The sequence below is a fragment of the Anas platyrhynchos genome, chromosome 3 (assembly GCF_047663525.1).
Source record: "Anas platyrhynchos isolate ZD024472 breed Pekin duck chromosome 3, IASCAAS_PekinDuck_T2T, whole genome shotgun sequence".
In the NCBI taxonomy this organism is placed as follows: Eukaryota; Metazoa; Chordata; class Aves; order Anseriformes; family Anatidae; genus Anas; species Anas platyrhynchos.
The window spans coordinates 4,509,396-4,523,710 of NC_092589.1; the positions used below are offsets into that span (position 1 = coordinate 4,509,396).

The window sequence follows — 14,315 nt, forward strand, 5'->3', positions numbered from 1 at the left end:
TTACTTTCATCTTTTGGGTTACATTCCAATCTATGCTATACTGTAAATCAGGTTACAATACATACAATATATCTAAGATAAATGCTCACCCCACCTTATCATATAATAATTGTGACAACTATTAAGATAATGATCCTTTGTTACTCATTACATACATGAGAAATAGCACCATTGAAACTAATAGATGCACACCAGCAAAAAATGCAATGAGAAAACTGAACCTGAAGTTTCAGTAGGCACAGTCACGTTTAATAATGAATCTGTTTTCATCATCAACTGCTCTGCATTTCACAGTCAGAAAGTGTAGAAGTCTGTGGTCACTCTGGGGATGTCAAACTTAGCTCAGGAAAAGATCAGGTCTCAGTAAAGAATGCATCAGTTCTGTTACAGAAATAACTATCTCAATCTGGAAAATAGGCATTTTGTGAACCCTGCATTTCTTATAAAACCAAGTGGTCCCCAAAGCATGTTCATAATTCTGGGAAAATGTATTCAAATGTTAGTCAAAATTCAGCTGCAATGGTATGTGAATTAAACATCACCTAAGTAATTTTTTTCCGGAACACACTCAGAAATAGGTGCCATAATAAATATTTTCAATCTCATTGTTCCTTACTTTCATCTGAAAATTTCACCTCCTTCTCCCCCCTTTCCTTCAAACAGAATTTTATCAAATGCCTTTTGACTTTTAAAAATGTTTGGAATTCTTTGTCAACATAGCAGATGTAATACAAAATATATACATATTAGCTTAAAAAAAATATATATCCTACCTGGGAAAAGATGTGATCAGCTGAAAAGATGTGATCAACTACAAAGGTGTCCTGGCAAGGCCTTGCTCCTTCGCATCACAGAAGTTACATTTTTCTACAACACTGAAGAGCTACTAAAACAGCCAATCTTTGATAGATTTGACCCACTTGAGGTAAAAGTTGTAATGTTCATTATAAAGACTGTATCCCTAATGAAACCTTCATAAACTACAAGCTCTTCAGAGCAGTAATAATTCACAAACATTTGGAAACACATTATTAAGTGCCAGGAATTATTATATATTTACATTATATATGTGTGTGTATATGTTTAACACTAATTTATTTCAGAAAATATCAATATATTTATATATTTAAGGGTTATATTTAGAAGTCATTATTCTAAATGTTAAGAATGGAAATTGGATACCCCTCTCTGTTCTTGATTCACACCCAATACTTAAAATATCTGCAGATTTATATTTTTCTTCTTTTAAAGAAAGTTCTCTTGTGAATCCTAACTCTTTGGATTCACCCATATAACAAATATTTCCTATTAACTTTTTAAAATGCAAAAATGCATTAAATTAAAAAAAAAAAAAGAAAAAAGAAAAAAGAAAAAAGAAAAAAGAAAAAAGCAGTAGTCATATCTAGCTTAATTATAGAGATATCTGTTATTTGGGAACATGTAGCACAGTGACAGCAATAGATGACATTCAGCATTCTTCCTGTTTATACTGGTTGTGGGCTGAGAGCTAAAAACAGGCTCTGCCAACACGCACCCAGCATAAGACTATAGTTGGACATCTTCCTTTCTCTAAGGCTGAATCACCCACCTCTTAATAATCAATCCAAGCTAAGTAAGACTTCCAGTACTGGCTCTTACATTGCAATATGGTCACTTAATTCCCACAGGAATCCAAGAAGCAGTTGGATGTGCATAACTGAAAACTAACTTCAAAGTAAGCACTTGTTGCATTTTGACAGGATTTGTTAGATTATCAGGATAATCTAACTTGTTCTATGACTCTAGTGATGGTGACCTTTCTGGCCTACCAGAAAAAAAAAAAAAAAAAAAAAAAAAGGCATTAGGGTGTGTCTGCCTTGCACAATGCCCTATTGTACAGTGCTCTCAGAGTGATGATCCACGAACAGCAGTTTCCCTTACCCACACTGATTCCAAACCCTGTGCAGTATCTCCCTCCAGCACTATCCTGAAAGACAGACGTGATGTGTTGAAGCTGAGAACAGGGTGGATAAAAGAAATGTGTATCATTACCACAGTACACCACTCCAGAGTGTCATAAGCCAACTTTCTTCTACATTAAGGATATATTTCCAGTTAAACAAAACACTGCCACGAACACATTTTCACAGAGACACATTAAGAGCGACAAATAACTGATACCTGCTGGTAAAATAATTCTCAGCACTGTTTTTTGCATGCTTACTGTTTACTGTAATTCATACAAAGAGCTAAATGGACTCTTCACTTGACTGCTGTAAGAGCTCCCTCTGTTGTTACGCAGGAAAACTACCAGAAAACCTATTCCATTATCCTCGTGTCTTTTTCATCTTCAAGTCGTGAATTATCAAACACTCCACCCTGTGAGGTGAGGACTGACACAATTTTCTGAGATAACTTTTCATGCCTATTTTCTGCACAGGTAACTGCTATCTTATTCCAGTCTTCCAAAGTGCTGACAGTGTCACTTAGAATAATCTTTTCCAAAGCATCTAAAGGAAATAAAAATAATTAAAAAATTGAAGGAAAAGGAAAAGGAAAAGGAAAAGGAAAAGGAAAAGGAAAAGGAAAAGGAAAAGGAAAAGGAAAAGGAAAAGGAAAAGGAAAAGGAAAAGGAAAAGGAAAAGGAAAAGGAAAAGGAAAAGGAAAAGGAAAAGGAAAAGACCCTGCATTTGCCTCAATAAGCTTTGTATTAATCATATTAGGGATACTGCACAAATCAGATGGATCATTTTTTTCAGATGGATTATAAATCCTATGATTGAGTAAAGAAAAACTGATCAAATTAAAGGCTTTTAAGAAAAACAGTCTTTAATTTAAAAGGATTAAAGGCTAAAATCTTTGATTAAACTCAAAATCTTTTCTGAAACCCAGAAGAGCAATAGAATGACAGAGAAGTGGCAGACACCAAAGTTAAGAGCAGTTAAGGGCAAGATACAATATATACAATAGATGGAAATAACCATTCCTGAATGGAGATAACCTACTTTGCAGAAACATTATCTTTAGATTTAAGCATTTTTCTTGGATAAGTCTAGGCAAATAAGCATTACTTTTCCTGCAGAGTCTGCAGCACATTCTGCCCATGCGGTTTGTTGCAGCTCTGTGCCTTTGGCTTGAGCTCACGTTGCCTGAAGAGCTTCTGCACCTGGCATTGCAAACGCTCTGGGAACTTACAAATCTTACATCAAAGTAGGATTTTGGTTATTTCTTTTTTATGTCCTAAGCAGTAAATAAGTTACTGGTTGTCCAAGAGGCAGTCTACAGAGTCTCTGCTAGAAGCAAGCAAAGTGCCTGCATAATTATTTCAGTGGTTGGGTTGCCCCAAGGGGTGCTCTGTGCAACAGCGAAGACTGAACCTGTGTGTGTGAGAGCAGGCAGGATAGGCTGTGAAATCTGACATGAGTGACCCTCATCCCTGTGGAAGCTTCAGAAGATGCAAGAATGCACAGTTCAGCTTGCTATGAAGGAAAAGCTTTTACTTAGTTTCCATTATAAACAAGGAGCACTGAATCCAAAGTAATTTATAGGCTGAAACTGGACTTGAATTAAAATGTCAAGTTTGAAAGTTTGTTATTCAAATTTTACTGTGCTTACTTTTATTGTTCATTTCCTCCAACAGCTGAAAGCCATGCTTTTTGTGTTCGGCCGAGATAAAAGACAGGATTGTAGCCCCCATAGATGAAAACGGTGGTTTTCTAATCCACTGTTGACTGAGACAGCGAATTAATGCAGTGCTAGGACAGTTTTCCAATAAGAAGAAGTAATCATCTGAAAATAAAACACCAAGATTATTACAAATTTGCACATGGTCACCTCTCCCCTTCCTCACTATAAAAGAACACAACGATTTTCCTAAACACTGTGGAAAAGCTAGTATGTGATTAAAATCTAACTTTCATTTACTTGGAAAAAAAAAAACTTTTCTGTAATTATTTTAGAAATCTCACAGAATGAGAAAATGAGCACACAAAGTACTTAATATTGAAAATCCACCTTTAAAATGATTTGGAATATGGTCAGGGAATAAAATAAGAAAAAAATAAGAAAATAAGAATGAAAAACTGTAACTTAACTAAGCAATAACATTCAAAGCAAGAAGACACATAGAAGAAAAAAAAGGACACAGCCAGAAGTCACAGAAGCTAAGCAGAAAGGAGCCTAAGAAAGAACATAGGACACCCTTCTTTCTTTTCATTGTTGGATTAATAAACTCATGATCCAACAGAGGGCTAAATCTCTGAGATTTCCTGCAGGCCTCCTACTGGGGTTTTGGGAAATCCCTCCAGTGATTTTCAAACAAGCGTACAGAAAGAAATTCCTTATTTCAGAAGATCACGCATTGATATTATGATAAAGCCGACAGGGTCTTTTAATCAGAGTTCTTGAGGTCTACTTAAACATGATGACAAGTTCAGACTGATTCACTTCAAATTCCTTCTGTACAAATGTGGTCCAAAGCATCATCATTAAACCTAAAATAAATAAACGGTAGAACAATCACCAAAGGCAATACAAGCGCCTTATTATTTACCTAAAGAAAAATGTTCCACTTGCTGAATATAATCCACTGCTCCAGCAATTCGGCCCTGTTTACACAGGCACAACGCAACTTTTTTGTATGCACCAGAATGACCATACGCGGCCTGAGCCAAAGCCAGGCATTCCAACATGTTGTTTGGCTCCTCTTTCCCATAATCATAAATAAGGTCTCCCACTGCCTCAGAAAAAGTTAGCCTGAGGAAGACAAGGCAATAAAACAGCATTCCTAATATGCTTTGTAACTTCAGAATATTTCAAAATGACCTCCAGCATAAGTGGATTGTATAGATGGGTATATTTCTGCATGTATAACTATTAAACTGTTCCCCTTTTTCTTTCTGCCTCTCTTGCAGCCTTAATTCTCTACACTTTAAAAAGTAGCCTCTTCCTTCTCTTTCTTAATGTCTCAACTGCCACAGAAAGCAATAGCAACCAATGGGACATGTTTTTTAGAGATTACCGCAATTCCAGGCTGTGGCAGCTGGGAGGAACATTCTTACATTCTTCCTGAACATGGGAGATTCAAGACTGCTTTCAGAGAAAGGGAAATGCTCACGTTTCTGACATCAAGAGTAGAATGAAAGAAACCCATCTTTCAGTAATTACAGTTTTCTTAATCCACAGTACGGTGTGAAAACTTTGCATCTGTATAGTTTTTAACTACAGCATAAGAGAAAAGAGTCTCAAAACTGGGCTCTGCAGTGCTGCAAGAATGGTTGACAGCAACGAAACCAAAATGTCTTCTTCAGAACTTGCTGTTGATAACACTTATTTGATCTATGCTCATATTGCATTTAAGATTTAACAGCGAGTTTAACAGCAGAATCAAAAAGGACACTCACTGGTACTTTTGGTTGTGTTTTGTTTCAAAGGGTTTAGTTTGAAGAAAAGGAAAAGCCTCATGCATGTCAGTGCAGAAGAACCACATACCTCTGCTGTGTAACCCAATGGTTTACCAGGTTTAATTGCTTTTCAGACAACGCACATTTAATTGCTTCCAGAGTTACAGGTAAATTTGGAAGGCGTCCAGCTGCAGTACTTGCATTTATGAGAGTGTCAAAATACTTCAGCAAAGGCAGATTTCTTCCTTCAAGACAGCTAAGAGCTAAAGGGTTGAAAACAAAAGTCACCCAGAAAAGCACAAAGAGAAAAGTAACCTTCACTATTTAAGACTTCCTAAGTCTTTGTTTGCTGACACACGCCAAAGGCCTCTGACACAGTTCTTAGCAAATCTCTGAGGTTGTGTCATATGCGATGCTACATTAATCACTCAAAATGAAGGTTGCTCAGAACTGAAGGCACAGGAATCATGACAGTATTTTACCAGCGACAGGTAAAGGTAAATCTCAGGGGGAGAGATGGTTGGGTATTTAAGCCATATAGTTTTTCAGGTGAAAATGCATGAAATAACATTGTAAATGCCTTTGTACTGCTTTTGGAGTATAAGATCTGCTAAGACTGATTTAGTAAATTTGTAATTCAGATCCCACATACTAGCTTATTGCAGTTCTTCTCTCTAAAATTGAATGAAAACCAACAAAAATATGCACACACACACAAAAAAAATGTTGATCTTGTAAAGTTCGACCACGCCCCTATGATTCCTCCCAGATTAAGAATAAAATATTCAGCTGCTCATATCTCTGATACCACCAATACCACTGAATTTTGTATTTCCAAGTACAAGGCAAAACATTGAGACAAAGACAAAATTATATAGACTATTTTTCATTTACCTGGGAAATTTAAAATCAGTTTTTATGTATCTTAGATTTCAGAAACTATTTTTAATGCAGCTAACTGGAATATTGCTTTACAGCTCAAAAGTCTAGGCTTAAGTAGTTAACACACATAACAGCCAAACTAGCAGGTGGACTTTTGTTCTTGTCTACTACATGTCACCCCTCAGTAGAAACAAAAACAATTTCAGCACAGCTTTAGGAACAGCGTTACACTAGACCTTAAGACCATGGTAACAGGAATTTATACTTCTGCAGACCCTGGGTCCCAGAGTGATGGAAAAGGCCTTGCCTGTAACATAATGAAGTCTATTAGCTAGTTGTAATTTCACCAGTCACACATTTTTGAAAAGCTTACATGACTGTTTATGTTCCATTCTTTTCCATAACCCACTGCTTACCCAGTGCTGCTCCAACAGTAAAAACAAAACCAAAACAACAAGTGTTGTAAGCTAGCTATCTCCTTTCCTGCCTTTCAGGGCATGTGCTTAACATAGAACAAAGGAGAAATAAAAAGCCTTACAACTTCCTTGTATTCAATTTTGAATTTTAAATGTAAGCCTCAAACCCCCACAAAAAAAATCTTGTTTGATAAATCCCAAGATCCTAAGCACTAAAACAACTAGCTTGACATGGACTAGATCCTGTAAGAATGGATCCAATTATCAAGTTCTTACATTTAAGATTCTTTAGAGCCTCTTCATTACAGAGAATTTCTCCAGGAGAGTTTATTGCACAAGTTGCTGCAGCATCATACTGACCACTTGAAAATAATTCACTGAAACTAGTAAAAAGGAAGAAAAAATACAGAGTATATGCTATGCAAACACTAAATAAATACACGTACACAAAATGGCTGGCTTTAAATAGAAATCCAGTCAGGAATCCTAAACTTTAAGAATACACAGCTTAAAACATATATATTTTAACCTAGTACATCTTTATCGCGTTTTCCAGCATGAAGCAGCAATTTTCATTCCCTGCACATCCAGTTACGTTTCTTCTGCCTCACTACCTAGCACTTTTGAAAACGTCCATAATGAAAATTGAGAAATATAAGAGGGAGTTATCTGGACAATTGTAAAGAGAAATCAACTGCATTTTAATATAAGGCTTGTAAAAGATTGTGATTTAGGAGGGACTAAGAAAATTAATCAATTGCCAGAAACAGAAGTGAGTTACTTCTGTTTAGCAGTTACACAGCAGGCTATATGAGATCAGTTGATGAACTAATTCCTATTTTTAAGATCAAGCGGTTATTAAGTGATGAGATCTAGACAAGGCATCTAGAAGTAAATCTCTGCATTGGATGCTTTAGAAAAGTCCAGTAATGTCCAATTTCCTTCAGGTATCTGGACACTTTTGAAAAACCCTCATTTTCATCAAACCCTCAATTTTGAAAAAAACCCTACATTTTCACTCATAGGTACAAAACCATATAAATTTAAAATTAGCTTGTCAGCTTTCACAACACAAGGAAGTAAGCTAATCATACACCTCAACAGCTGGTCTCTTCAATGTCAGTCCCTTCAGAAAAAGGACCAAAGAGCCTCTGAAAGCGGACAAACCTTTGATTTAATGTCTATGTCTAAATGGCAGCACTTTTTACAAGCTCCAAAAGGGTCAAAAAAAAAAAAAAAGAAGGACTGCATTCAGGCATTCAGTATGATATATTAGCTCCAGTGTTGTAAACTGCTAATACAGAGCACAATAACAATATTCTTTTTACCTTTCAAAATATTCAAGTGAATCCTCAGCCATTTTACTAGGGACATCAAGAGCTGAAATATAAGATATGGCCGTGTAAGGTAATCACAGTACTACCTCAACAAGCAAATCAGCATTAAAAGTGCTAAAGCATTTCAAAACAACAACAACAATCAACTGATACATTTATATGAAGGCATATAATTTAAGCTGAAAATATTTTCATGTATTTTTAAAGAATTGAAACAATCTCCTTAAGTGGATGATAGTTTAAGACACACCTTTTGCCACATCAGTTAAACTCTAAAGACAGTTTTCCCGCCAGTGCCCTCAAAAATTAAATATCTCTCTGGAAAGACGGAGAAAATAGTATCTTAAAGACCAAACTCTTAGTTCACTACAGCTGTCTACACTCACACTCTCATTCTTGACTGTTCTGACATTTTATTTTAATGACTTTACCTCTTTCATCATTTTTCGTGATCTGAGAGAGGACATTTTGCAGGGTGATAGTCTTGTCTGATTTTGCACAGGCAGAAATAGCATTTGCAACTAATGAAATTCTAGTGTATCTACAGATAGTTGAAGAGGGAAACAGGTATGTTAGCAGAAGAGTTTCATGAATGCAGAAATATTCATCATAGGATCTACAGTATCTGTATTAACAATTGATTCATGTACTGAGGCTTAATCTGTAAGACTTTAAAAAATGTCTATGTGACAGAAAGAACATATCAAAAGGAAGTGTTGCAGATGCTTGTGAACCTGAGCTTCAGCTTATCCCTCTTTGCTTCAGCTGTATCTCTTATGGCCAGTAAGTGCAAGAGTTCTTGTTCTAACTTTGTCTTTTTCTGACGAGGGACGTACTTCCCGTCCCCATCTTTTTTCAATTCCAGCAACCGTCTGTCTAACTGAGCGAGATGTTTAGAAAGAGAATCCAAGCTGAGAGATTCCTCTACACTCAGACCTGTGGGAGAACAAAATGCCTTTCATGAGCTCTCCTTGCAAATCTCTTCCAGGTCTTTCTTTTGAGGAAGTCCAGCAATAACTCTGAATCCTAGAAAATGCTGAGTTGGAAGGGACCCATAGGGATCATCAAGTCCAACTCTGCTGGACTTTCTCAAGTCATGAGACACAAAAGATACAGAGGTTTGATTATATATTCTATTTCGTTCTCTGCTTCTCCTCCTTACACTCATTTTTTTTTGTTTTGGTTTTGTCTTTCATGGAGTTCAGATGTGATGCTCAGTCTTATAAGGTTCTCCTGTTGCAATTCACACTTGGCTCACATCCTTGCCATCCTGAATACCTCGGCACCATCAGGAAAGACGATACTTTTTGTTTCTACTCTCCATTTCCTATCTCTTAAACAAATATTTATACAAGGAAAGACTTTGCTTCTTACGCTGCCTGACTTACTTCAAAGATTTACCTGAAGCCTTTTGAAAAATCAAGGCTGTGTCATGTCACCCCACCCACATTCTTGTACCTCCCTTCAAAAAATGATGTGCAAAAAATGGACGGACTACCCCCAACCAAAGGTAATGTTTGCTCTTTCCAAACAAGCTGTATTTAGGCACACATCCACTTCGGCTGCATCTCTTATTATTTTTCCTGTTTGGACTTTAGTCTTGCAGATCTGTAATTCTCTGAATCTCTCGCATCCTTACTTCCAACAGGCATCAGATTTGCCACCTTCTGGTCCTCAGAGGACCTAGTCAGTAGCCAAACTGCATACTCCCATAACCATCTACTGAGAGGTGCCTATAAAACACCATAAAGCAACCCAAGGACACATTTCAGTTGGTGTGAGATGGGGCCAGTTACATCCTTCTGCCTTGTTGAGTCCTCATTCCTGCAGATGCCAACGAGATCCGCTGCAGACGGGTTTAAGTTGGAGCTTTACAGAATGCCCTGGCTTGCATGAAAGACCAGAACAATCAGCTGCCGCAGATCCAGCAAGCACAACCAACTCTCTCTCTGCCTGCCCTGGGGTAGATTTAGCCCTTATAAGTCTTCAACTCCTGCTTGTCACCCCAAATAAGTGAGAGGCTGAGCTGGTGGTAACTCCCTCTTTTCTGGGCAAAAAATAGTAAAGCCGCCTGATGGCAGGAACACAGGCTGATTGGCATCTCACTGATAAACTGCAGTATTCTGGGTGGCTTGCCTATTCATTTGGTAATCATTATTACTTAAAAACATACTTAATGTAGAAGAAATGCTCACAATAGCAGAACCTTGGATTTACCTGGGATGGGTTTAGCGGGATGTACTGTTTTTTCTTGTGTGCCAAAGGTTTCAGAGGACACCTTTCCTATATTTTGAATTTTTAATATTTCATTTTCAATTTTTGCAGAATTCTTCTCAATGGCTTTTATTCTGGGAAAACAAATGAACAAAAACCCCAAGCAAACAAAACAGGAATTGTTACCTGGTCATTTTTAATACATCAGGCTGCAAGAATATTAGTACCAAAAGCTTCTGAACTTGCTTGGTCTCACACTGTTTTGCTGTTTTCTGTCCCCTTGTTTGCCATATTCTATTTCAGACTGCACATAGCAAGATAATTGGCTCTTTGCAGAATTCTACTAGATAAATGCAGCTATATAGTACCTTCTTAATATAAGACTGTAAGCTCGGGAAAAGTTAGCAATTCACTTTCTTTTCTGTATTTCTCAGCATCAGACAATCCATTTTAGCAATGACTGTTCACAAACATAAAAAAGTGTGAAAGTCAACTACACTTAAATTATTTACGTCCTAATTAAAACAACATATTTTGTTCTAAGCATCATGAGAGAGAGCTTACTTGTCTTCAAGCTCCATTGCTCTTTTCCTATAGTATAACAGAGCTGTGGACTCAGATTCCAGAGCTTTTAATCTCCCACGAAGAAAAAACACATTCCTTTGGCCATTCTTAATTCTTGTAATAAATGCCTCATATTCCTGTTTGATTGAAGTCAGGATGTTCTTGTACGCACTAACATACTCTATTATCTGTGAATGTATTTTTGGATGCAATATTTGTGGGAAGAGAATCAACAACAAAAATCTTTCTGGAACTTTCTAATACACGATAGCTTTAAAAGAAAATGGCTAGACAAATCAAGCTTTACACCACATAATAGAACATATTATTAACATTAAAAAAGAAAAAAGCTTCAGAAACAGGCTTGGAAAACCAAAGGTACAGGGGCTACATATTAGTATGCTAAAATAAGTGAAGATATAAAAGTAGACAGAGGAACTTTCATGCCTACTTATCCAGAAAGCTAGGTGTGCAAGGGTGCTTTATTTATTTATTCACAGCATCTTTCAGATTCTGACTGAAATGGAAAAGGCAGATGGAATCAGGCAGGCAGGAGTCCTTCACAAGCTTCAGCAACAACTTTCCAGCCTAACTGAAGAGCAGCTGATGCTCATACAGGGCGTATGGGGCAAATGTCATGGGTCTTTATAGTCAAACAAACAAAAAAAAGTTAAGAAAAGGGGTTATCAAGCATGAACCCTACCGTAATATAACTTCTGGTACTATGAATTCATCATAATGGTTTCTATTTGACTATAATGTACATAGTGGGCATAAAAGAAATGTTAAGAATGCACCAACCTCTGATCTGTGTAGCAATACCTACAGTTCACAATTGGTCTGTTTATGTATTCTTCCTCAGAAAACAAAGCAGCAAAGCACGCTTAGTGTGAGCTCTATTAGTCTTGTTCATTTACCTGAGAAATATGTTACCTTGTCAAAAGCGTTACTGTATATAATGTAGCGCTCCTCAGAGGGCCCTGGCTCAGCACAGCCCACTTTTTCAGTTTCTGTCAATATGTTTCCTCGAATGCTCTCCAGAAACCTCCTGTCCTTCTCCAAAAGGAAGGGAGGGTTTCTCTGCTGCCCCTCCATGGCTTAGCATAGCAACGTGGCACCTTTCTGACAGAGAACCTAAACCTCTCTCCTGCTTTATTTAACGTGTGCTTCAGGTCAAAACCTGGAAGAAAAGCTGAAAATGTTAAAATTGCACCAGGGATTTTCAAATTAACGTGACTCTCAGTACTGTTCCGTACCTAACTTACCTAAGACTTTTCTAATTCTACGGATATTTGCCCAGCAAACGAAGGCGGGATTTATCGGCGTTTAAGCTGCCTTCACGGAACTAGGAGGAGATGAGGGCCCAGATTTCTGGGATTTCGCGCTGCAGCGCCGCCTTGTGGAAACACAGCTACCGGGGGGGAAAGGAAAAGAGAGAAAAAAAGAGAAAAAAAAGAAAGAAAGGCGGTCCGTGAAGCGCCGGCTGCGTGTGTGCGCACAGCCCCGCCCTGAGGCGAGCTCGGCTCCGCACCGCCCCTCAGCCTCCCAACGGCCGCCCCGAGCCCTTGGCGCCCACAGCGCGAGAGGAGCCGCGGTGCATCATGGGGGCTGCAGTTCCCCTCCCCTCGCGGTCCCGCCCTCCGCCTCCGACTCCCATGGCGCACTTCGGGCGTGGGGGGGGCGAGACTACAACTCCCAGCATGCCGCAGCGCGGCTGGCGGCGGCGAGGCACGCCGGGAGCCGTAGTCCCGAGCACCGCCCGCCCCTTCCTGCGGCGCGGCTGGAAACCCCGTGCGGGGCGGAGGGGAGCTCTTTCGGGGCGCCGCCATTCCGCGAGCAGGTCGGGGAGGCGCGGGGCGCGGCGCGGCTTCGCCATGCAGATCTTCGTGAAGACCCTGACGGGGAAAACCATCACCCTCGAGGTCAGGCTGCGCCCCCCGCACCGCGCACACCGCGGCGCTGCGGCTGCGGAGGGCCGGATGGCGGCGGCGTGCCCCAAATGGCTGCTGCCCCTGCGGCTCGTGGTGGTGAAGCGCGGGTGCGGGGTTGCCTCACGGCCCCGCTGCTCTGTCTCCTAACAGGTTGAGCCGTCCGATACCATAGAGAATGTGAAAGCGAAGATCCAGGATAAGGAAGGTGAGGCCGCGATGCTTTCTGCGCGGTGGTGGTGGGGGGGGGGGCGCGGTTCGCGTGCCTCACGTGTTGCTGCTGTGTCGCCCTCAGGGATTCCTCCTGACCAGCAGCGGCTGATCTTCGCCGGCAAGCAGCTGGAGGATGGGCGCACGCTGTCGGACTACAACATCCAAAAAGTGAGTGGGAAATGCTGGGAGGAGCGCGGTGCCGGCTGCTGCCGCAGGAGCAGGCCGGCTGCAGGCTGTGAGCCTAAAAAGTGCTTCAAAGAGATTGAAAGAAATGGACGGGGAGGTCGATTGACGTCGGTCAGATGAGCAGCAATGCCACCAGAAACCAGAAGATTATTTTTACAGTAACAAATTGGTGATACATTGGCTTAATCACATCACGAAACTGTATTCTGCAATTTTAGTTAAAACTGAGGAATATATTCACAATATTTTTAATAGTATTTGAACCTTTAAGGCTTTGGGATGTGACAGCACACAATTCTCTGGTGCCTGCTCATTTGCAGACTACGGAGTGAAAAATCCTTTAAGAGTTTTCCTACTTGGCTGGAGGTTGAAATACTGCTATTTAAGTAGTTGCTGTAGATAAAAGGCCTGTTTAAATACTACTCTTGGCTTGTTAGATGCTTATGCTTAAAGCATTTTTAGTCTTTCAAATTGTATTTGAATTTTCTTACTTCACAAATAGGAATCAACCCTTCACCTTGTGTTGAGACTTCGTGGAGGTGCTAAGAAAAGGAAGAAGAAGTCTTACACTACTCCCAAGAAGAACAAGCATAAGAGGAAGAAGGTTAAACTTGCAGTGCTCAAGTACTACAAGGTATGTAGAACTAACTCAGTGAAGCTTGATGAATGCTTTGCTCTCACCAGGAAGGGACTAGTTACAGCTTACAAAGCCTGTGACTAGACTACATGTCACCCAGCGTTTTTAAAGTCCTTCTGTTTGCAAATACCCCATCTGTTAAATAAAAAAGAAGTTTGACTGTTGCAGTCAGGCACTTCAGAACTTTGTTTTTCTGTCAGAATTTTGAAAGCAATCCCAAAAGCTGCTTTGTCAAAGAAAAGAACTTGAAAATAATTTGTGCTAAAAGGTGGTGAGTGTATGACATGTTGCCTCTTGCCCTTGACAGGTGGATGAGAACGGTAAGATCAGTCGTCTGCGCCGAGAGTGCCCCTCTGAGGAGTGTGGAGCAGGAGTCTTCATGGCTAGCCACTTTGACAGACACTATTGTGGCAAGTGCTGTCTGACATACTGCTTCAATAAGCCAGAGGACAAGTAAATGTACCAGACAATAAAAATCTGAAGTTCTGTACTGTTTAGAGATTTATTTCTGCACTGTATTTCCTCTTCACTGGTAAGAAGAAGACTTATTAAGTCTT

General features: G+C 39.6%; 2 protein-coding genes across 10 annotated transcripts in view; one reads left to right on the forward strand and one right to left on the reverse strand.

Annotated features, from left to right (window-relative positions):
* CLHC1 (clathrin heavy chain linker domain containing 1) overlaps positions 1-12,410 on the reverse strand; it is a 47,806-nt gene extending 35,396 nt beyond the window's left edge. For 4 of the 9 annotated variants that reach the window (XM_072035086.1, XM_072035085.1, XM_072035083.1 and 1 more), the window contains exons 1-11: positions 12,060-12,410; positions 11,728-11,974; positions 10,795-10,982; positions 10,234-10,364; positions 8,751-8,952; positions 8,448-8,557; positions 8,008-8,059; positions 6,956-7,062; positions 5,470-5,644; positions 4,532-4,734; positions 3,595-3,768 (exon numbers count right to left, since the gene is read on the reverse strand). In XM_072035086.1, the coding sequence (XP_071891187.1) occupies positions 3,595-3,768; positions 4,532-4,734; positions 5,470-5,644; positions 6,956-7,062; positions 8,008-8,059; positions 8,448-8,557; positions 8,751-8,952; positions 10,234-10,364; positions 10,795-10,982; positions 11,728-11,889 (1,504 nt within the window). In that variant the 5' untranslated portion in view covers positions 11,890-11,974; positions 12,060-12,410. Of the gene's footprint in view, positions 1-773; positions 2,490-2,510; positions 3,459-3,594; positions 3,769-4,531; positions 4,735-5,469; positions 5,645-6,955; positions 7,063-8,007; positions 8,060-8,447; positions 8,558-8,750; positions 8,953-10,233; positions 10,365-10,794; positions 10,983-11,727; positions 11,987-12,059 lie in introns of those variants that run through there. The other 5 variants (XM_072035081.1, XM_072035082.1, XM_072035088.1 and 2 more) reach the window with 5 other exon arrangements.
* Positions 12,411-12,556: 146 nt separating this feature from the next.
* RPS27A (ribosomal protein S27a) lies at positions 12,557-14,248 on the forward strand. Its single transcript, XM_027453252.3, has 5 exons — positions 12,557-12,716; positions 12,876-12,930; positions 13,018-13,103; positions 13,624-13,755; positions 14,066-14,248. Exons 1-5 carry the CDS (start codon positions 12,669-12,671, stop codon positions 14,213-14,215), a joined length of 471 nt encoding a protein of 156 aa, XP_027309053.1. The 5' UTR covers positions 12,557-12,668; the 3' UTR covers positions 14,216-14,248.
* The last annotated feature ends 67 nt before the right edge of the window (positions 14,249-14,315 follow it).

Bases quoted from the DNA above. Each gene is read 5' to 3' on its own strand.
- RPS27A (XM_027453252.3), top strand. From the start codon at position 12,669: ATGCAGATCTTCGTGAAGACCCTGACGGGGAAAACCATCACCCTCGAG. The intron at 12,931-13,017 runs GTGAGGCCGCGA...TGTCGCCCTCAG, and splicing joins GAAGATCCAGGATAAGGAAG to GGATTCCTCCTGACCAGCAG. The intron at 13,756-14,065 runs GTATGTAGAACT...TGCCCTTGACAG, and splicing joins CAGTGCTCAAGTACTACAAG to GTGGATGAGAACGGTAAGAT.